At 39.9% G+C, this 21,683-nt stretch overlaps 1 protein-coding gene across 1 annotated transcript in view; it reads left to right on the top strand.

The window, feature by feature from the left end:
* The window catches only part of LOC122710599 (dipeptidase 1-like), a 64,367-nt gene that overhangs the window by 41,354 nt on the left and 1,330 nt on the right, over nucleotides 1–21,683 (top strand). The window contains exons 2-6 of the mRNA XM_043928546.1: nucleotides 14,280–14,609; nucleotides 18,980–19,112; nucleotides 19,277–19,465; nucleotides 19,676–19,878; nucleotides 21,245–21,405. Of these exons, the coding sequence (XP_043784481.1) occupies nucleotides 14,280–14,609; nucleotides 18,980–19,112; nucleotides 19,277–19,465; nucleotides 19,676–19,878; nucleotides 21,245–21,405 (1,016 nt within the window). The remainder of the gene's footprint in view (nucleotides 1–14,279; nucleotides 14,610–18,979; nucleotides 19,113–19,276; nucleotides 19,466–19,675; nucleotides 19,879–21,244; nucleotides 21,406–21,683) is intronic.

Below are 21,683 nucleotides of genomic sequence, written 5' to 3'. Positions count from 1 at the left end.
ATCGAATATTATCCTTGTAAAATGACAAGGAATGAGGGTGGGGACACAAAAACACATCGAGGAGAAAATTGGCGAGTTTCGATGAAACGTTAAACCGTAACGTTTAACGTTGGCCCGTGCACCAATGTACCATTGCGAAAGATATCGAATTCGCGATAAAAGTGTGAACGCTTCAAAGGGCACTTTATTTCGCGGCGAAACTCGATACCGACCTACATTTCATCCGTAATACTCTTCTCTCTCTCTCTCTCTTTTACTTCTTTCCCCTTTTTTTCTCATTCGATGTCGAGGAAGCTCTCGTGGGGGGGAATTCATAGATTTTTATCAACGTAGCCCGCATCGACGGTGTTCGTTTCCTCCACACTGGTGGCCGATGAAAATCAACGTGGAAAGGATCAAAGAGAAGGAGCCTGTGTTTGATCGTCGTTTGAATTAAAGATGACCGGGGTTCGTTAAAGCATAGCCGATCGTAATCAATACTTTTTCCTCTCCGTGTACACGCTCCTTTAAGAGAATTACCTTTGCAGGTGACGAATGAAAGCGCGTGTGAAAAAGGATTACCCGGGAAATAAAACTCTAAGCTAAACTCGAATTTAGCGGGTATATTTTTTAAAAAATATTTTTTAAAAAATATACGACGGGAGAAAATTTGTCCGAAATTTTAGAAATCGGTGAATTTCAATAATTCGAAATATATTCGAAATATTTTCGTTTGGAAACATCGGAGGGGAAGAAGAAAGAAAAATCCTTCTATTTATCTGTTCGAGATCTCGAGGACAAATCCAGCTTGTCTCTCTTGTTATTCTTGCGTTGGAAAAGAAATTTTACGGGGGAGAGGTCAAAATTTTTTCGATCGAAAGTTGAAAGCACGGGTCGGGTGGAAAGATTATTGGACGAAGGTAATAAAAGCGCGCAACTTGCCAAAACTTATTACCAACTTTTAAATTGATTCAGTAACGAAGTAAGTAAGTAGTTTTAACGATCGTAAATAACGAATCTTCCTCTCCTCCAACCTAATTTAATTACCACCCGAATCCACTATAATTCATAATACAAGATCAAACTTATTATAAATTGACGCCTCCCTTTCGTAAAAATAACGTATTAAAATATTAATCTAACCCGATCGATAAAGAAGAAGAAGAAGAAGGCGAAAAAGAGGGTTCGACGATTAAATATGCATGACCGACCGAGTGCAAGTTGGTGGGAAAAGTAAGCGAAAACAAATAGAAAGGTCCGCTGTTTCTCTCTACCATCTACCTAACCCCCTGGTATCCGTGACCAAAGTGGTAAGCGCGCTCGGCCGTGTTTGCATGAGAATCGTTGGACGGTGGCATACCGGGAACACGCCAACTGCGACACTTCCGTGAAACTTTCTAACGAACCGGCCGAGAGTTTGCACCGCTATCGATGTAAATCAGGGCCGACGTTATAATTTAATCCGGCGAGACGCGACGATGGCCTCGTCTATCGGTGTCGAAGCGGAAATTCCATGGCGAAACCTCCCTCCCCTGTGGATCGAGAATCGATCGATATATCGCGCTTTTTCTCCCCACTCTAATTTTTTAACTCTAACACGAGAATTTTACGATAGGAATAATTTGTTTAATCGTAATTACATATATATATATATATATTGATTTTTCAAATATTATTTTTATACACTCTCTTATATACATTATAAAGAGTCGGAATCGAGTTACGTTAACGATCTTTCGTGTAACTCGAGGTCTGCGGGGAAATCCAAGAAAGAAGATAAACGATTTATTTCTTTGAGAAGAATTTTTTGTTCACCCTCGCTTTTGTTCCCTCTGGAATTAGCACGGGAAAAAAGAAAAAAAAAAAACGTGCGTATGCACGTGTGCGCGATATTGGATATTCGTTCTATCCGTTCAACGAGACGTGAAAATTAAATAAATTAAAGGGCAAAGCGAAGAGTCGAACGGGTGGGAAAAATGTATCCTCCCATATTTTTTCCATTTGTGTTCAATTATCTACCGTGAAATTGCAATTGATATTTATCGTACTATTGTTTGAATAATATTAAAAAAAAGAAAAAAAAAATTCGGAATCGGAGGTAAAAAACATTTTTATCCCACCGAACTTTGTTGCATCGGTTTTTAAGCTAGCTTTTTAAAAACGAGAAGAAGAAGATGCAAAAGATTAGCAAGGATTCTCGAGCATTGTTTAAATATCGAAGCAACAAACGTGGAAGGTTTGGTGGAATTATCCAAGTTTTCTTTTCCAGAGAGAGAAATTTTGCTCGCGGGCGGGGGTGGCTTTTAAGATCGACTTTTCGAACCTCGTAACTTTCTTAAAACTTCTCGACCTTACAGATTTCGCCTTCCCGGTCACGCGTTCCTAACTTTTGCGAAACGTTTTACCTTCCGACCGACCACTTTCCAATTTTCTAATTCCGACTCGTCTCGAACACGCTTCTCGCATTCCTCCAACTCGTTGTAAATTAAAGAGTGAGAAGGGAGAAGGGAGGGGGGGGGGTCGTATTTCGAAATCGATCATCCTACTCGTAATTTCGAAAAAACAATGGAGGAAGGAGCGATTAAAGCGTCTGGCTCGTTCCTTCGTGAATTCGTAAAAGCGTGGCACTCGTTATTAGAAAATCGTCCTCCATTAACATGGACACCCGATCCTGTGAAGTCTAGCACGACGTTAATCGCCTCGTTTCCGCGATGCTGCCAACTCTCCAACTTCTTTCTCTTATTATCTCCCCGGCTATTATTTCCTTTTTCTCCCATTTATCGATCCTCCGTGTTTCCACGTTTTTCCCCTTCCTTTGCGTCTTTTCTTTCCTTCCTTTTTAAATCCATCCCTTTCTTATTCGAACTACAAACTCCCCCCCTCAACCGTTTATTCTTCCTCGAGTTATTATTTCTTCTAACAGCTTTCAAATATTTTTAATCTCTAAAACGTCTTTTTCACCTCCTTTATATTAAATTTCTTCGAAAAAAAAAAAAAATAATAATAATCGAGCGAGTTAAATCTTCTTACTTAAAAGGAAAGAAATTTTCGTAGAAAACTTTGCTTCCCTCGAATCAACACTCCCCTTCTCCCCCATTTAACGCCTTCTTAACTTTTTTTCTTCCTTTCTTCTCCGCCCATTCGTTCGCTCCTTCCTCCCGCAACTTTATTCGACTTTTATTAAGCCGATTCGATAATCAAATCTTTTCGAGAACACGCTCTCCTCCTCCTCCTCCTTCTCTTCTTCGTCATCCACGATAACGAGAAACACTCGAAATAACGCTCGATGTTAACGAGTGGCGGATCCATGCTTCCGGAACTTGCGAAGGATAATGGCCATTGACGAGTGTTTCCTCCATTTTTCTCTCGACGGGGATCGATCGATCCGACTCGTTAAGGAACTTTTAGGTTAATTTTCAATCTCTCGCTTCCTTCCTCCTTTTCTTTTTTTTTTTTTTGTAATAGCAGTTTTTATTAACCAGCACTTGTTATCGGTTGGAAATTTTAACGATCCTTCCAAGAAAGAGAGTTTTTTTTCCCCTACTTATTCCACGATGATCCACTCCATTCTCACGGATTTGGAGGGGGAGGGAAAAATATAGCGCGTTCCGATCTCGATTTTTATCGCCCCTCGTCTTCCATCGGCCTCTTCACTTTTCAATCGCTCCATCTTTTCAAAACTTGTCGGTGCAAGGAATGAAGGATCGCTGGAGAGAAAGGAAGAGAGGGAAATAGCGCGCAGGCAAGAAGGCGCGATACCCCTGATCTTCCGCTTTCTTCCTCTCGACGTCTCAAATGCGGACGGTGAAAGACAAAAAGCTACGATTATCCCCCCCTTTCTACATACAATCCACGTTGCGTTACAATCATCCCTTCCATATCGATTTTCTCCAAGCAGAAAATGTATCAACCAAATGACAAACTGTATCCAGTAATTCTTCTCATACACCAATTTTAATTCCAACAACTCGTTTGGAAAAATTTTCCGGTGGAATAATAATAATAATAACCCGCTCTGTTTACCCCGAGAAATCGCAAGTCGAGGTGGCCATTAAAAATGGACGTTGTCCATTTTTGGATGGTGCGTATTCGACCTGATGCAGCTCGCCTAAATTGCCGTATTTTCCGCCTCGTTGTTGCGAAAGATGGACGAAAATTAACGCACCTTTCGACCAAGGTACGAGTCATCAGATTACGAATATACGCCCTCGAGTGCTTAATAACCCTCCCTAACAACACTGACCTCTCCAATTTCGATCTCCTTTTCGCCTTTTCTTTCGTCGATTATTAATGGAAAACAATCGGGAAAATATTGTTTCCACGTATAAATGGGTCTCCATTAATAGTCGATCCGTCCCACGTGTCTCTAAGCTGTTTCCAAGGGAAACCGGATCCGTGGCCACCGTGACCGGAATTCGAAGAGAGGGGAGGGGGGAGGCGCGACCTCGTTCTTGGCGCGAGACCGCGGAAAAAGCACGTAGGATGCTACTTGGTGAAATATTGCTGCGAAGGCGGAATGCACAATGGGCAGCCAATGTTTTCCCCCAACGCATACAACCCCCTTAACCAGCCATCTAATACGATTCGGATTGCCACGTGCGCCACGTCCCTCGATCCAGATGGGGAAACGATTATGCCTGTGTGTTATGATGTACGTTCGTATTTCAATGTTCGATGGTGGAGATGATTGCAAAGAGATTGTTGCAAAGAGTAATTAGTATAAGGATAATTTACTAGATAACTCTTAGAAAATGATGAATGAATTGTCTGAGATTATAAAAGTAAAGGTAAATTTCGTCAGGTTATTACGACACTTTTAATAAATATGAATATTTTAAACTATAAATATTTTAATATTTAAACTAAGATTAGATGATGAAATATTCATAATTGCACTTTGCTTCGTTGCAGTATAGTGTAGATCATTGGTGAAAAGGATGGAAATATTCGACTCTATCGACCACGTTAGTTGACTTTCTTCTCTCTATTTTCCACGAGAATATATTCGACGAGACGTTAATTACCGTTATTTCAATCGTATCGTTAATTGAAACAACAAACCGTGCTCAAGTTTGCTTCTTGTTCCGTTCGAAACTCCGTGCCGTTACTCGAAATAATATCAAAGTGACATTTCACGATTGTTTGGTAAATTAATTAAATTAATAGGATCATTACAGGAAAAAATTTTTTCCAAACACTAGAAGGAAGGAAGGAGGAAACGATTCTCGATCTGCGTTTAAGCTTGATCCCCTTTTCGAGTCTACTCACGGATGGAATCTCTGGGCGTTTTAGCCGAATTACGTTTCCTTTCCTGGGCGAGCCGCTTCTTGCCCAGGAATTTATTCGTAGGAGGAGGAGGGCTAAAACCGGTTTGAAATTCAATTAAATCCGCCGATGTAATCGTTTGGTGCGCTTTGAACCGATCCCAGGCCGCAACATCAAAGAATCCAATCGATGTGTTTGCCGTTAAACGTTCATTTCGGGCGGAGCTAGGTCGGTATTGCCGCACGTGAAACGACAGTTTCGATAACACCGTGTGTGCGTGTGTTTTTAAACGTATTTGTGATTTCGATGTACACCAATAATGGAGTATCCGCGAATTGAAAAAAGGAAAGGAGTAAGATAGATGCAGAGGTGAAAAAAAAATTGGAAAATATTCCGCCCGGCGAACGAAAAAACTTCGCCTAGACCAAGTTTCGCGCTAAGTGCAGCGAAAGAGGGTGAGTTCGACGTTGAAGCGACGTGGAGCAGGCGAATGGAAAACGAAAAAGAAAATCGGGGGTGAAGAGAGAGAGAGAGAGAGAGAGAGAGAAAAAAGGAAGGAAGGAACGATGACGTGGGTCGGATAGAGTGAAAAGAAGCGAAAAACAAGAAAATGGAGCGTGGAAAACAGGGTGGAGTGGTGGTGGAGAAGTGGTGGACGAGGAAGCAAACAGTGGAATAATATGCGGTGAAAAAAACTGTGGTAAAAGATAAATATAAGAGTCGGAGAAGAAACGAAGATAAAGAAAGTAGGGCGTGTTAAGGATGTAGCAGAAAGAAAAGATAAGGAAAGAAGAGAGAGACAGAGATGGAAAAAAGAAACGGAAGAAATGCTTGAAAAAGAATATATATTCGAGCAAACGTATCCTCGAGAGCCACGATGCATATATTTGTCGATCTCTTAATTATAGATGTTTGTCGTTTAAAATAAAATATTTCTCCAATATTCGTAAAAATTCCGTCTTCTCGAATATCCACCCGTATCGCATTTCGACTTCGAGGAGTTTATATTCGGGGCAAAAATTTCGAGAATCTCTACCCCCTTTTTCTCGCGTCGATAAAAATCGAAATAATACTTCTCGAGTCATCTGGATGTTTTTCCTCGGCTAGGAAAAAAAAAGAGAAACGATTCTTTCGTTTTTCTGAACTCAAAACTCGCGGCGACTTTCGCTAATGGAATACGTTACGAAAACCAGAGGCTCTCTCCATTTATAGAATATTCTATTATCGTCTTTATTACCGACCGGTAAATAAAAGTTTGGTCCTCGCACGCGTCCTATATCGTGAAAACAAACTTTTCCATTACCGATCTCCAAGAGAGCGATGAATAATCAGTTTTCGCGTATCGAAGCTATATTGGTGGTGTTCCACTCGTCCACTCCACTCACTATCGGGTAAACAAGAAGCTTGGACCTTAAAGGGATAAACTTTATATCTTTAAGGATCGATAAATATATACTCTTTTTTTTTAAACAAAGGGGGCAACGTACGAAAGTAATATATATATCGAGGATGAAAGATATTACATAGGAGGAAGCAAAGTGTTTCTGCGGCGATGCGGCGGTCGTCCAAGTTGAAAATCGAATCGAAGCTGCGTCCGCTTTCGCAGGTGGAAAGGAAGGGAGGGGATGGGCGGACAGTAACATAGGTGGTTTGTTATTCCAACACGGAAGGGATTCCAACGCTGTTCTCCGCCAACTTTCCGCCCAGAGTTATGTCCTCGCGGGCAAACGCTGTTCATAACTTCGCGACTGGTTCGCTACGTACCTACCTACCTACGTACCTACGATGCCATATAGCGTTAAGTAAAATTTAAGACCGGCTATAACCGTTTTCCGCGAGAGTGATTCTTGCTCGTGAAGATAGATGGCGTTACGAGGCTCGATTTGACGGAACCGTTGAGGAATCATTTTTTGCAGGAGATTTTTTTTTTTTTTAAGAGTTTACTATTGAAAATTTCAATCGTTTGGAAGAAAATGAAAATTTCCGGGCTGGGAGAATTATCATTGACCATTCTCATCTATTATTACCATTCGGGGAGTACAAGAAGCGGTTTCAGAATTGAAATGCATTATTGAAAGCGCAATGAAACGTTCAATTTAAATTCTGCAGATTGATCCTCTGGCCTGCGGAGGAGCGTTAATTAAGGTTTCAATATTAATCAGAACGCGCATGCATCTTTGAATGGATCGCACTAACCCACGTTCAAAGTGTTTGCCGCCCGTTTTGGGACCCGTCTTGCGCTCTTTTAACCCTCCCTTTCATTCTTCGCCCCTTCGCCTCCTCGTATCATCACCAAAATTACTCTTCTCGATTCGATCGAAATCGAGACGTCCTCTAACGATCCTCGAAAGACTTGTCTGGCGGAGAGAAAAGAAGAAGGTTTCGCTCCTTTTAAGTGATAAAAATGGATAAGAAATGGATGGCAAATGAATAATAAAAGGAGGGCCTCCGGCGAAATCTTATCAGTTTTTCCTGGAATATACTCTACGAATTTATTGGAAATCAAGTTTTCCTAGGGCCCTCGTCCTATCGAATAGGAGCAAAAATGCGATTGGCCAAATTCCTCTCCAAAAATATCTCTTTATGCTCGATCAATGTTAATTTCAACGTTCGAGTTGGAGTAAAGGAAGATACAAGAGGAAACTAGTGCAAGCCCAATTCTTGTTTGCAAGTAACTCGACGAATATTTCCCCTCGAGTAACAACGTTCTTTTCTCTCTTTTATATCCCCGGTAACCGATAGTAAAAGGAAACAAAGCTTGACCAAGGAAATAATTCCGCTCACGCGAGAGTTTAAATTAAATCAAATTTTATTTCTATTTTTACTATTCGAATACCTTCCATTTTCCAAAACGCAGAAAATGAAATCCAAAAAAGGGGGGGGTAAGCATCCACCATCCAAATATTTCCAAGTTTCACGCGGAAAGTTGGCAGGCATCTTGAATCTTTCTCCAGCGGAATAACAAAGTTCCCAAACTTTCCAACGATTTTATCATTTTTCCTCTCCCATTTGGGATCTTCTGTCCCTACTGCCCGCGGAGAAGAGAGAAGAGAATAGGAGGAAGGAAGAAATGGCGTGATGAACAAGGGCGCCGTGGAATTGTTTCACGGAGGGGGAAGGGAAAAACAGAAATAAAAAGGTCTCGAGGGGGTGGAGCTCGCCAATGCTTTTTATTTTCACGTACCACGGTCGAAAATTAAACGAACGCGTTACTCCTCTCCCCTCTTCCTTCTTTCCTTTTCTCTTGTTTCGCGCCTTGTTCCTTTTTTGGCTAGCTCTCCCCTTCTCTCGTGTCGTCCACGTCTTGCCCGGTTTTGTGCACGCGCATCGCGTACCAACCCTCGTTACGAGCGAACATTTTTACACGAGGGAGGGAGAGAAGAATCGTGGCCGACGATTGTAATCAAAAATTTTCGAAAAATATTGGATAAATGCTTCTATTACGTCGGTAGAAAAGGAATTTCTACTAACTTTCCAAGTATCTTGATACACCCGAAAACGCGTTCCATTCGTGATCATCCCCCGCGTTTCGAAAAATCGAAACCTGCGAAAAACGATAGAACGATGGAAAAAGAGAGAAAGGGAGGAACGAAAGTTGTGAACCTATCTATGGCGAAACCAGAATTCATCGATACTTTTTCCTTCTTTTTCTTTTTGGTCTTTTTCGTTTGCTTTTTTCTTTTTTTCCAACTTAATAAGTTGGTGAAAAACGGTTAATTATTTCTTTAAAAGGGTCGATTATCTTTCGATCTCAGAGTTTTGACTAGGAATAAGGTGTGGGTTTGGTATTTGGAAAGAGAAGAAGTGGTGAGATCGTGGAGCAAAGATACACTGGATAATGGAACGGTTAAATAACGACGAGTTTTTATTATTTATTCTCTTTGATTATTCATACTTTTATTATGAAAGCAATTTATAGAATGCGATAGGCGTATGAAAGTTTGAAATTTATGAATGGTAATGATCGTACGTATAATTGCGGCAGAGTTTGCGAAATTTGTGTTTTTAATGCATTATTTCCACGTGACGAGCGCTCCCCGCGTTTCTTTTATGGAAATCCAATTCGTAATTTCACGTCAAAATTCGCGCTCCATATTTTCGATTAATAAAAAGGCACGAGAGCAATAATAACAATTATTTACCGAAACAATTTCGAGCGCGGAAAAATCAATCGCTTAAAAATCACTCCCAATTTTTAATTTTTCTTCCAAAATTTCTCTCGTAACGTTACGACGCGGCTTGTTCGATCGAGAGCTCGTTTAAAAAAGTGGAAAAAAGGTGAATGGGAAATCTGAGGCCACGTCCGATCGCGAGAGTAGAGTAGAAATGCGGATATTTTCGTTCGAACGGACGCGCGGCTTTTCGTAACAATGGCCGGCAAAATTCATAATGGAGGATCGAATCGAATTCGAGCGAGCGAAATGTTAAAACAAAATATGGACGATCGAAATACTTTTCAATTTCCAAATCTTTCTGATCGACTTGATTCTTACCAAGAGCCGAAAAATACGTGGAGATTAAAAACGTTGGCGAACATTCGTAGAAAGGAAAGAAGGAAAAGAAAAAGGTCTTATTCCACCCGAAATCTTCGTTCACGTTGTCGCCGTTTTCGAGCGAGCGCGCCTGCGCGATGTCTATCTCGAGCGGGAGAAAAATTGTCTGGCGTGGGCAAGATGGATCGCGATGTTTTAGGGGCGCACACGTGGCGGAAGGATGGCCTGGACGATGGAGGCGGCATCCAGGCCCGTCCCTGGAGAAATTTCCATGAAATACCGCGCGGAGGAGGAGAAGGAGGAGGAGGGAGACGGTCACGTAACGCGAATTGCGATCGGAGAAATTTCCAATTCGCTTCCCTTACGCGCCGGCATTTACTCTTAGATTTCCACTTACTTGCATCCACTTTATCGGCCGGCTCCTTCCTGGCACGTGATTCGGTAATTCGGAAATATTGCAGGGGAGCTCGAACGAGGATGAATATTTAAGCCTGACCGATATCGATTTGCGATATCGTCCGAAATTCGCCTCGTTAAAAGTAATTCGTTAATTCGATCCTCTGAATTCTTTTCGTTAAATCGATGTTCTCTGATTCGATGGTAAAATTGAAAGTATCGCGGAAAATTCGGTAGAAAAGTGACATTTGTTAGTTGAATTAATTTTTTTACGTCGAGTCACGAGGAAATTAAAATTTATATCCACGGAGGATCGAATCGATATTTATCTGGTGTGTGCAGGAAGGGAAATAAATTAAACGCGGATAAATAATTGGGGAAAAATTGATCGTTATTGCGGTTGAAACAAAAAAGCAAGGATCGTCGACGGATGCAATCAATTTTTATATTCAAACGAATTAAAATTTACACTATACATATATATATATATATATATATATATGGAAAAGATAGAGAATAAATGAAAAATAATAAAAAATTGTATAAAATCAAAGGTTTCGAAAAAATTTATAACCCAAAATTTATAACCGTCTATTCGAAATCGAGAACACTTGCCAACGTGACGAAAGCTGGAGAGAGAACGTTTCCAAGACTATAAAATTACACGCGTTTTTTCGTTTTTACAATGGATTCGAAGGCTTCGCCTCGATCCGCGAAATTGCCTCGTCAATTGTACAAAAGGAACGATATGGTGGCTCTGTAAACGTGATCGGTGACCCGTACCAACTTCCCTTCGGACGAATAAACGCATCTGCGTCTCGTTTTCCAAGAGGAGAGAACCCGATACCGTTAATAAAGCGAAGGAGCGTTATTTCGTGGTGGCGTAATTTCGAAGATCGTATAATTGGATCTCGGGTACGGGCGCTTTAAAACGTCGATTAAGCAAGATAAACGCTGTTCAAACGCATTGCCTTTTCAAAAAAAAAAAAAAAAAAAAAAAATACCCAATTTACAAAAGCGAATTGGTTTCGACGGAAACGGAGGAAATTTCGGACAAAAGGCGTCGTCGCTCGATCGATTTAAAATCGAAATAAATGGATCGTGAAAAATCCAAACGACTCGTCAAAATTCGAAACGGCATGCGCGATAACCGGTGCCGTGTACAGAGCGGGCATAAAGCATAAAGCGAGGGAAAGGTGGGGGTTAAAACAAAAATACCTCCATGCTTGGAAAATATATTTCTTCCCCACCGTCTCGAAGTAGCTGTCTCGACCAGCCCAAGTGATAAATTCGAGAAAGGCATTAAATTCCATCTTGTAGGTAACCCTCGTATATAAGTGATTCGAAACGTATCGGTGGCGATACGTCGAAGAGGAGAGAAAAAGAAAATATAAATAAAGGGAGAAGAGACGATTATTCCTTTCGTCCTTTCATTTTGGACCATTGTAACCAACGTCCATTGTGGTCTCGTCGAACTTCGATCCTCGATCGATCGATCGAGATCTCTACTTTCTTCGACCACGTTCCTCTAATACCGGGATATTTGGATGCCGGCCAATCCAACTCCTATCCCACTCCGTTTCCCTTTGCTTTCGCCTTAACGAAGAGAGGGGAGTGCAGCGACAACTCTTTTTACGATCTTTTAATAAAAAAGAAAGGACGAGAGAGGGGATGTAAATCGCGAGACGACAATCGAAGACCGAGGCGAATCTATGAGAGATTTTTCCACGGGTTGTCCTTCCGTTTGCCGGTGGTAGTCGGGACAAGATCTCCTCGATATTGGAATTTTTACGAGGGAGGGGGGAGGGGGTGTTAATCGGAGAGAGGGGAGCGGATCGAAAGGGGATGGAATTCATTTTGGAAGATCCCCGCCTGCCCACTTTGATTAAATTTTATTTACGTTTTACGCGCGCCTGCGTGCATACTTCTTTCTCTCTTAGCTCTTGGAAATGTTACATTGTGAAGTGATTTTTTCGTAGAGCGATCGATAAATGTATGAATGCGTAGAAACTGTTGGAATATTTTGAATCGCATCGAAGGAAGAAAATTTAAATAGTTGAGATAACGATTCGTGTTATATATCGTCCGATATGTCGTTCGAGAAGAGAAATGTTCGTACGCCTTAACCGCGATTCGAAGACAGGGCGAAATAAAATTTTTATCCTTGGATAAAAATTCCCATAAGAGCGCGGGGAATTCGAAGGATCTCGGTCTCTCGTGGAAAAGAAAAAGGAAAAAGGTGGAGAAGCGTACGCAGCGCCACAGTTCGGCGAGCAAGTAGCGCAGTTGCCATTTAAGTAGTCAGGCGCTGGATACAGCCACGCGACATTGTTCGCCACTCTGCCGTTTCTCCTTCTTTTCCCCCAACCCGTGTAATCCTTTCTATACATACAAAACACTTGGAAAAGAAAAACACTTGCTCCGTTCATGCAACTTTTTTCTTTAATTCTTGACAAGAATTAAACGAAACCGGATATTAATTTGTATTAATTTCGAAAGAAAAATTGCTCGCTATATAATTTTAACGCGATATAATTTTTAAAAAAAATTTCACTTCCTATAATTCGAAGAGAAAGAGTGTTGGTGTCTACTACTTCCTCTCTCCTTTGTCGATATCCATCCGTTGAATTTACCCACCTGTCGAGCTGCGTTAAAACGAAAGTTTGTCTTTCGCGTAAACGAATTCGGACAGGCGATGTCCATTTTTAATCAAACTACCTCGATCGATCACCCGTCCGGCAAGAAGCAGCAATTCGTCACTCCTTCGACGAATTGGCATCGGCGACGTGATGCCGGTTGACGAACAACGATATACCAAGATCGATCTCACTGCAAACGGATATATCGTATATAATAATTTTTGTATAAAATATAATTTTTAAGAAAACTTTTTTTAGATTCTCTCCGGAGAAGTCGAATTGGGGAAGAAAGTTGTGGTGGTCGAAGGAAATAATTGGCGAGGAAGGATAAAGCCTATTTCGTGCGCTTTTCTCATTCTAACGCGCTTTGAACAGTCCTGCGAAAAGGAATTCGCGTTCCTTTGACGAGGATCATAAACTATTCACCGCCTGCAGCCTCGCGATGACAGTTCACCGGGGAATATTTGCAACTCACAGGACGGAAACAGTAAATTATTTCTGGACGAAAACATCAAAGCCTTCTCCTCCCCTCCCCCACTACCGTCGCTCACCTTCACCCTCTTTGGATATCGCGTTTCTCTGCGAATATTAGCCGAGAGTGAGCACGACATCCGGTTGTATTAGCGCGAAATACATTTCCCGAACTCGTTATATCCTAAAATGTATCCGCGTGGAACGTTCAAAGAAAATTTATCTTTAGAGTGGTTAAGTTTTTTTCTTAAAAGATAATTTTCTCTAGCGTTGCATTCTTTCTTCTTCTTTTTTTCTTTCGAAGCATTCGTAAAGCATTTCTCGATAAAGAAGAAAGGATTGGATACCTCGTCTCCCATCTGACCGCCATAGCTACGAGTTTACATGGTTAACCGCTTGAACTATATATAGTTTCGATTCGGCCGAGTCCATCGTGGAGAAAGTATCTCGGATAACCGAATCTCTGGATCGATGAAGCTTTAATCAAGCTGACATTTTAGGTAATGGAATGGAGGGGGAATTTGGCGGTAATTGGAGAGAAGCGAAATTGATTAAAACGGGGTTATAGGGGGGAGTTCAAGTTTCAAACTTTTCAATAACTTCTCGTATATACGATTCGTACGTATTTAAATCGATAAAGTTTTTAATTTCGCGCGATACAATTTAAATTCCGTATTCTCGGAAATAATTTCTTTTCCCCTAAGAAATTATTAACAAACGCCTTCGCAATGGATCCATCAAAATGAAAAAGGTTTATTTTTGCTCAACAGTAAAAACTCGCTCCCGATTATTTACGGCTCAACTGCGATTAGTTACAGAACCGTCCCTAATGGCGGCAATAAAACCGTGATCCGCCGGTAAATTGTTCAGAATCGCATTAGTGGCCCTCTGGAAAGATCCCAAATCGTAATTTCCCTTCTCCCCTCCCTGGAGAGAGTGTCGAGAGGGTAAAACCTTTCTTGAAAAATTCCGAATCATGTGATACATTCGTATATGATAATTTTACACTAACCGTGGTAATGAAATGGTGTTGCAGTGTGGCGGTCAGAGCGGTGTCTGGACAGCAAGCGTGATCATACTGTCGATCGGGAGCTGGGTCGGAAGGGTTGGGCCACGACCAGCCGATGGCGAGACTGCACACCTGACATCGCCCAAGGAGAGATTGGAGACAGTGCGACAGGTCCTTTCCGAGGTGCCTTTGATCGACGGCCACAATGACCTGCCCTGGAACATTAGAAACTTCGTTCACAACCAGCTGGCCGACTTCGATTTCGAGAAGGACCTACGGCAAGTCGCGCCTTGGAGCAAGAGCGCCTGGAGCCAAACGGATTTGGTTAGGCTTCGTCAAGGGATGGTCGGCGGTCAGGTGATCTATCTCCTGATGATCGTATATATAGGATCTGAGAGAAAGTGTGTTCGATCACGCTTTAAAATCGATGGCACGTTGAAAGGATGATCCGAATATTTTTTTTTTTTTTTACTAAATTTGTGTATCGTTTCGTTGGTTATCGAGGTTAAAAAAGGAGGGGAGAAAATTTCACGCGTGGTAAGCTTTTTAAAGGGTTAAAAATAAGAAGGGTGACGTCTGAAGAAGGAATCGGTGTTTTCCATGCAGTTGAACCGAGGGGTTACTTCAGGTTACTCGTCTGGGACGGCTTGAATGCATCGATTATCGTCACAAAGCCTTGGAAACTTGTCACGTCCGACCATGGTACACGCACAAGCACACGCGTGTGCACGCATACGGATCCAACGGGGAGGGCGCTTACCCTTACAGCCACCACGAAACCACCAGGGGTTTAAGGAAAATTAAAGAAGAAATATTTTCATGGCACGTTCGTGCATATTTCCTCTCGAGAACTTGGGTGAAACGTAGGCAAAAGAGGGAAATAATAAAACAAGCCTGGCTCGCCATCCCATGAAATTCGCTTAGCTTTTTATTTAGCCAACTAGAAGGAACGATGTAATTAATTTGCGAACCTCTTCTCCAACCTCTTTTCGTGGCCAACAGTTTTTCAAAGTTTCTCTCTCTCCTCCCGGTCAACGATTTTGTTTATATTTATTTTGATCGAAATTTTTTCAAATCGAAAATTCTGGTGGAATAATTTTTTGAAGATAAATTTATTAACGTTACGACGATTAAAAATTAATACGATTAATATTTATGAAACGTTTCGAATGATTTTTCCATGTATACACGTATCCACAAATGTGGAAATTATCAGTAGTTGAAATGGTTACGTATCGAACGTTGAAATTACTTCACATCGTGTAAAGCAATTTCAGGCTTCAAAATTTTTAAAATTCATTTATTTATCGTGATAACCCTTCGTCCTCTTGATTTAATCTACTGATTGATTATCCTTGCGCGTGTAGGAAAAGATATACACATATATCTCGAAGAAAATTAGAGTAGAATATTTAATAGAATACTTAATACAAGAACTTTATCCTCGAGTTTAATCCACCCTATAAAACTTTCCTCTGTTGGCACACGGTAGCTTATTATCGCCGATATCTCTCCCCATATCTCGCTATAGTTCCAACATTTTCTCTCTCTCTCTCTCTCTCTTCCTCCAGTTGGCTGATCCTGTAAGCAGGGATCACTGGCGTCAGACAAAAATCCTGATCAGATTATTTACAACCAGACGACGCGCGTTCCTTAAAGCAGGTCTAATCTTTCGGTATCAAGATGAAACATCGAAACAGATTTATCGCATCGATAGCTTTCCAATTTTCGAGGATTGTGATTTCCTGTCGAGAAGGATATAAAAATGTATGAGAAAATTTGAATGGAAATAGATCAATGCGATATTAATATTATGAATTTTTTAAAATGTATTAATTTTAAAATTAAAAAAAAAAAATGATAAAGGGGAATACGAGGTTTCTTTTTACAAAAGGCCACTTTTGTTAATTAAAGCGTCAAAATATTAATTAATTTATTCGATCAATGTTGCCGAATGAAAAATATAATAAAAATGTCGGAGGGAAAGATTGCTAATTAAACGTCGAAAATATAAATATTCTATTGAAAACATTAATGCGGAAAGTGAACTTGGCAAAAACTGGGAATATTTAATTACACGTTTATCTGGATCGATATATACATATATTTACTTCATTAAATCCTATTCGAGTAATTTCAAGCATTACGGTGAAACAATGTTCCTTCCTTGTCGATTGAAGGGAATAACTTCTATATCCTGCTTACCGTCGGATTACCTAGAAAGTCTTTTCCAATCTCATTTACCTACGCTTTAAAACCTTTCAGGACTTAAAAGCTGAAACACCAAAATAAAAAATAAATTACAACTCTATACGCGTGAATAGAAAAAGAAAGAACTCACTTTTTTTCCCCAAACGTTCGTTATTTATTAATGTACGGTTCTGGATGGATTCGAACAATTATCAATCGACACAATTCCAAAGATCTTTTATTGTTCTCAGCAATCGCTGAGAAAAGAATGGCGAAATATATATATATACACACGAAAAACGTTGGCAATTTCGTTGGAAACATTGCGAAGGGAAAAATCGAAAGGAAACGCAATATTTCGAGGAGACTCGTTTGAAATCCGGTGGATATCTCCGGTAGAATATTAAGAAAGACAACGTGGCCGCGAGATGACACAGAAAACCTTTCCTTTCTTTATCGTGGATAACCGTGTAACGCGACACACATAATGAAACACGCGGATGGTGTGTTCTCTGGTTCTCTGGCGAAACGGAAAACGACTCGATATTACGTTCCACAAACACCAACCAACCATCTCTCTCTCTTTCTTTCTTTCTTTCTCGCTCTCGCGCTGGCTCGCTCTCTCTCTCTCGCTCTCGCGCTCGCTCGCTCTCTCTTTCTCTGTCGCTCTCGCGCTCGCTCGCTTTCTTTCTCTGTCGCTCTCGCGCTCGCTCGCTCTCTTTCTCTGTCGCTCTCGCGCTCGCTCTCGCTCTCTCCCTTACGCTTTCGACCGCAAGCTCGTTACCGGTTCTCCAAGTTTTCCGGCTGCTTCTTTTTGCGCTCCAAGCTACCTAGCCGACTGGTTTTCTTCTTGCCTGTTTTTCCCATCCTCCTATCTTTTTTCCACCTTCCTACAACCCGGATACGCCATTATCGCGCAGCCAGCCAGCCGAGCATTCGTCGGCGGGAAACGATGACGCGAATCGTCAGCGAAATAGCGTGTGTCTTCTATCGTGATATATATATATATATATGATGTGTATGTACATATATATATGTATTTGTGAGAGAAACATAGGAGACTTTGCGGTCTTTCACGGTTAGTTTGCCCTTCGGTTGGTTTAGGAGTTAGTCACGAACGATCAACGAGGTTGAAAGTTGGAGGGGTATAAGTTGTAAGGTGAGAGAGTTAGCCGAGGTTGGTAGCAGCGTACGATGTATAGAGGATGGGGGTGAGAGATCGCTTTGGGGTGGTTGTACGTATGCTCGCTTCTAGCGTTCTAGCGGGAGGGGAAACGGAGGAGAAATAAAATTGGGAGGAATTGCAACGTTTTAAAATCGATTAATAAATAGAATTTTTTTTTGGTTCGATTTACGATTTTAAAAATAAAAATGGGAAATAAATTATTTACAGTTTTCCATTCTATCGAAAATTTAATTCAATCCGTTTAATCCCTTTTAACAAGAGCAATGGAATTTTATGCGCTATCTATTATTTATATAAATGAAAGCTTTTAGTCACGTGCAAATTTATCGTTCGATATATATATCGCTCGAACAAGAATTAATGTTTAAAAGATTAAATATAATATGTGTTACTGGAACGATACGAAAAATGGTGAAAAATTATAAAATTGCAAATTGCTATTATTGTTTTCGAGAGTCGTGTATAATATTCAGCTTGCGTTCCTCCGTGAATATGCTTCGTAATTCGTTTTCAATTTCGATAAACGATATATCTCGTTCGTGCTATATATTTAGGGGGGGAGGGGGAGGAGGGGAGAATTTCAAATTGAATTTTAAACGAACGTTCTCTTCGTTTAAGAAGAGAAGAAGAGACAATGGAGGAAACAGAATACAATAACATCGAGAATTCGCTTTGAAAAAATAAGGATAAATGAAATTGTTCTAGAATCAAACCCTAATGCCTATCTAATCTATTATTTGTTGTTAGCTTCGTGGTTCGATTAACCGTAGGTCGCAGTAAATTTTCATGGAGAAGATTATTTATAGACGCTACGTGATACCATATTTGCGGTACGATAAATCACGAACCACCCTCATAAAATTTGTCACGGTTTCGTGGCATAAAGTAATGCGTAATAAATTTCACTACAATAATGGACGACGATCTTATTAAACTGCAATAATGAACCAAAATTCGAGCGCCATTTCCCCATCGATCATCGGTCGGTTTAGCCCAACGTGTTGCGAACTCTCTTTGGCAAACTTTCGCCATTTGAACGCACGATAAAAAAAGAAAAAGGAATGTATTCGAAAAAGTAATCGAAATTTCCACGAGTGCAAGTATCGTTAAAGTATTGTTTAAATAGGAAGATAAAGTACGAAAGCAAAATTTTATTTCAGAATTATGTGTAATTACGTATAAAATAAAAAAAAATAATTGGAAATAATCGTTTAAACACGTGCAATCTTTAATCTCTGTGAAACTCTGTTCGTTTCTCGCGTTCTACGTACGACTAATCAACCTTGGCCTCTCTTCCTTCTCCCCTTTCTCTTTTCTAATTAACCAAAGAATCCTCTTACTTCGTTCACAGTTTTGGTCTGCTTACGTGCCGTGCGAGTCGCAGCATCTCAACGCGGTCCAGCTGACTCTGGAGCAGGTGGACCTCATTAAGAGGCTCATAGAGAAGTACTCGCAACACTTGCAGTTCGCTGCATCTTCAAGGGGTGAATATCTTTCCCGATTACTCGAAACGTGCATTTACGAATCTTGCTTGCTTAACTTTTTTCCTTTATCTTTTCTAAAAAAAAGAATTACAATCTCTCTGTATCATTCATGATTAATAAAAAAAATAAATAAATAATTAAATTTCTTTTTCATAAATTTTCAGAGATCCTGGAGGCTCGTGAAAGAGGCAGAATAGCTTCGCTGATTGGGGTGGAGGGTGGACATAGTCTAGGAAGTAGTTTAGCTGTTTTAAGGACACTGTATCAATTAGGTGTGCGTTATCTGACCCTCACGCACACTTGCAATACACCGTGGGCGAAAAGTTCGACGGTTGAAGACGAGGATGAGGATGGTGAGTTGATAAGATGAGATAAATTTTAAAATTTCGCGATTGATGGAACGCATAATGATGGTAAAAAAATATTCATTGTCGAAACGAATATATTTTCGAATAAAATTAAAAGTAACAGTGAGAGGAAATATAATTTCGATATTTGAATAGAATAGAAAAGGGATTTAATGGAGAGAAGGGGGAATAGTGAAATATTTATTTGTTGTCTAGGAGGCGGTCTAACAGCGTTCGGGAAAACAGTAGTCCAAGAAATGAATAGGCTTGGTATGCTGATAGATCTTAGTCATACAGCGAGAGCTACCATGAGGGACGCTTTAAGGACAAGCAGAGCACCCCTCATCTTTTCTCACTCCTCGGCCTTCGCCATTTGTAATTCCTCGAGAAATGTTCCCGACGACATTTTGAAGCAATTGGTAAGTTATTCTATGAAGGGAACGATTAATATGATAAATTTTTTTTTTTTTCTAATTAAAAGAATCGAAATTACTTTAGTAAGTTCGTTGGAAAAAGAAAAAAAATACAACGTGGAACGAGTAAAATTTTGTAAAGGAAAATAAGAGAAGAGGAAAATGTAATTTTATAACAAAATTTGCAAAAGAGTCTTGACGTGTTATATTAAACACGATACAAGATGTAAAAATTTGGAGAATTTCGTTAAAAATATTTCCATTCCTGGTCAAACTGGTATTTAATATAAAAATCCTCTCTGTTACTATGCTTCATGAAATTCATTGTTGAAGAGTCACGATTTACCAACGATCTACGTGAAAGGATCCGTTAGAGAACAAATTTCCAACGAATCAAAAGGAAATGGCAATTTTTCTACTTTTACCCTCTCTCTCTCTCTCTCTCTCTGTCTCAGTATGGCATATCTCTCTCTCTCTCTCTCTCTCGAGGATAGATGATTATTGGAGTTCCAGAAACATTTATCATCGATTCGTTTCTATCGTCTGATTTTCTTCTCCATTATGGGGAACCTCTTCCTCGTTAAGGGACAAATTAATAAGGCGCGAAATTAACCTATCTTCTTTCTTGAATTCCCTCCGATAAAAGATTCTCTCCTCGTAAAAGAATTTTTAATTAAACTTTGACAAATTATTGATAAAATATTTCATAATTGTTTAATCCGTTTCAAATTAAATTTCCTATTATTGTTTCGAATCATAAATTAGAAAGAATTCTTTAAAACTTGTGCAATCATTTAATTTATTAAATATAAATAATTGAATTGAGACGTTTAAATTCTTTCTCGAATAAAATTCAAGTAACGATCCATTATTCATTGGAAGGAAAAAAAAGAAAGCGGATTTCAATCTCGGAAAAGGATTCGTAAAGTAAAGTTTCAAACATAAACGATTGCAAGAAAATCGAAAAGTTGGAATATCGAAAGCGGTTCCCGAAAGGAGAAACGTACGATCGAGAAATGCGGTTACGTGAGAACATTGCAGTGGATTTGGTCGAAGAACGTGGCGCAGTAGTTGCGGTCAGAAACTGCGGTTAACGGAAGGTGCAATTAAGTTGTAATATTTTGGTTAAAATAATTCGATTTTTCCTAGAATAATTCGAGATTCCTCCTCTTCCTCGTTTCACGTTCAAAAAATGTTAACGTATTTCTTATAACATCGATTTTCATAATTGTTGTTAAATTGTTCCAAACATAGAGAATTGTTATTTTTGATCTTTGTTTCGAAACGACGACATTTGAAAACTTTGGAAAATAATATACTCTTTAAATTTTGAAGGACTTTATCGAAGTTATTATTAAAATTCTACTTGTAGGCTGCCAACGGTGGAATAGTGATGGTGACGTTTTATAATTACTTCGTGAAATGTGGCTCTCAGGCGACCATTTCCGACGTCGCTGAGCATATATACTACATTAGAAATCTAATTGGCGTGGACCACATCGGTGTCGGTGGCGACTTCGACGGTATCAACAAGTAAGTAAATTTCTTCTTCCCATAAATCCATATACATTATAAAGAATAGAAGTTACTTAATGCTCTCTTATCCTAAATTAAATTTCTTTCATCAATATTGGTCGAATATCGGCATTTTAATTATTTCTTAAATTATGGTAGGACGCAGGAAAAAAAGAGTCACGATCCAATTTGATTCGTTTAATTTAATCAAGAAAGTACTACGCACAGTTCTAATTAATCTTTTCGTTGCTGCGATATTGGTCGAAAGATTTATAGCGCGATTTATCGTATCTTTC

The sequence above is a fragment of the Apis laboriosa genome, unplaced genomic scaffold, assembly GCF_014066325.1.
Source record: "Apis laboriosa isolate Shangri-la unplaced genomic scaffold, ASM1406632v1 scaffold14_cov150, whole genome shotgun sequence".
Taxonomy (NCBI): domain Eukaryota; kingdom Metazoa; phylum Arthropoda; class Insecta; order Hymenoptera; family Apidae; genus Apis; species Apis laboriosa.
This window is presented reverse-complemented; position numbering and strand designations above follow the sequence as displayed.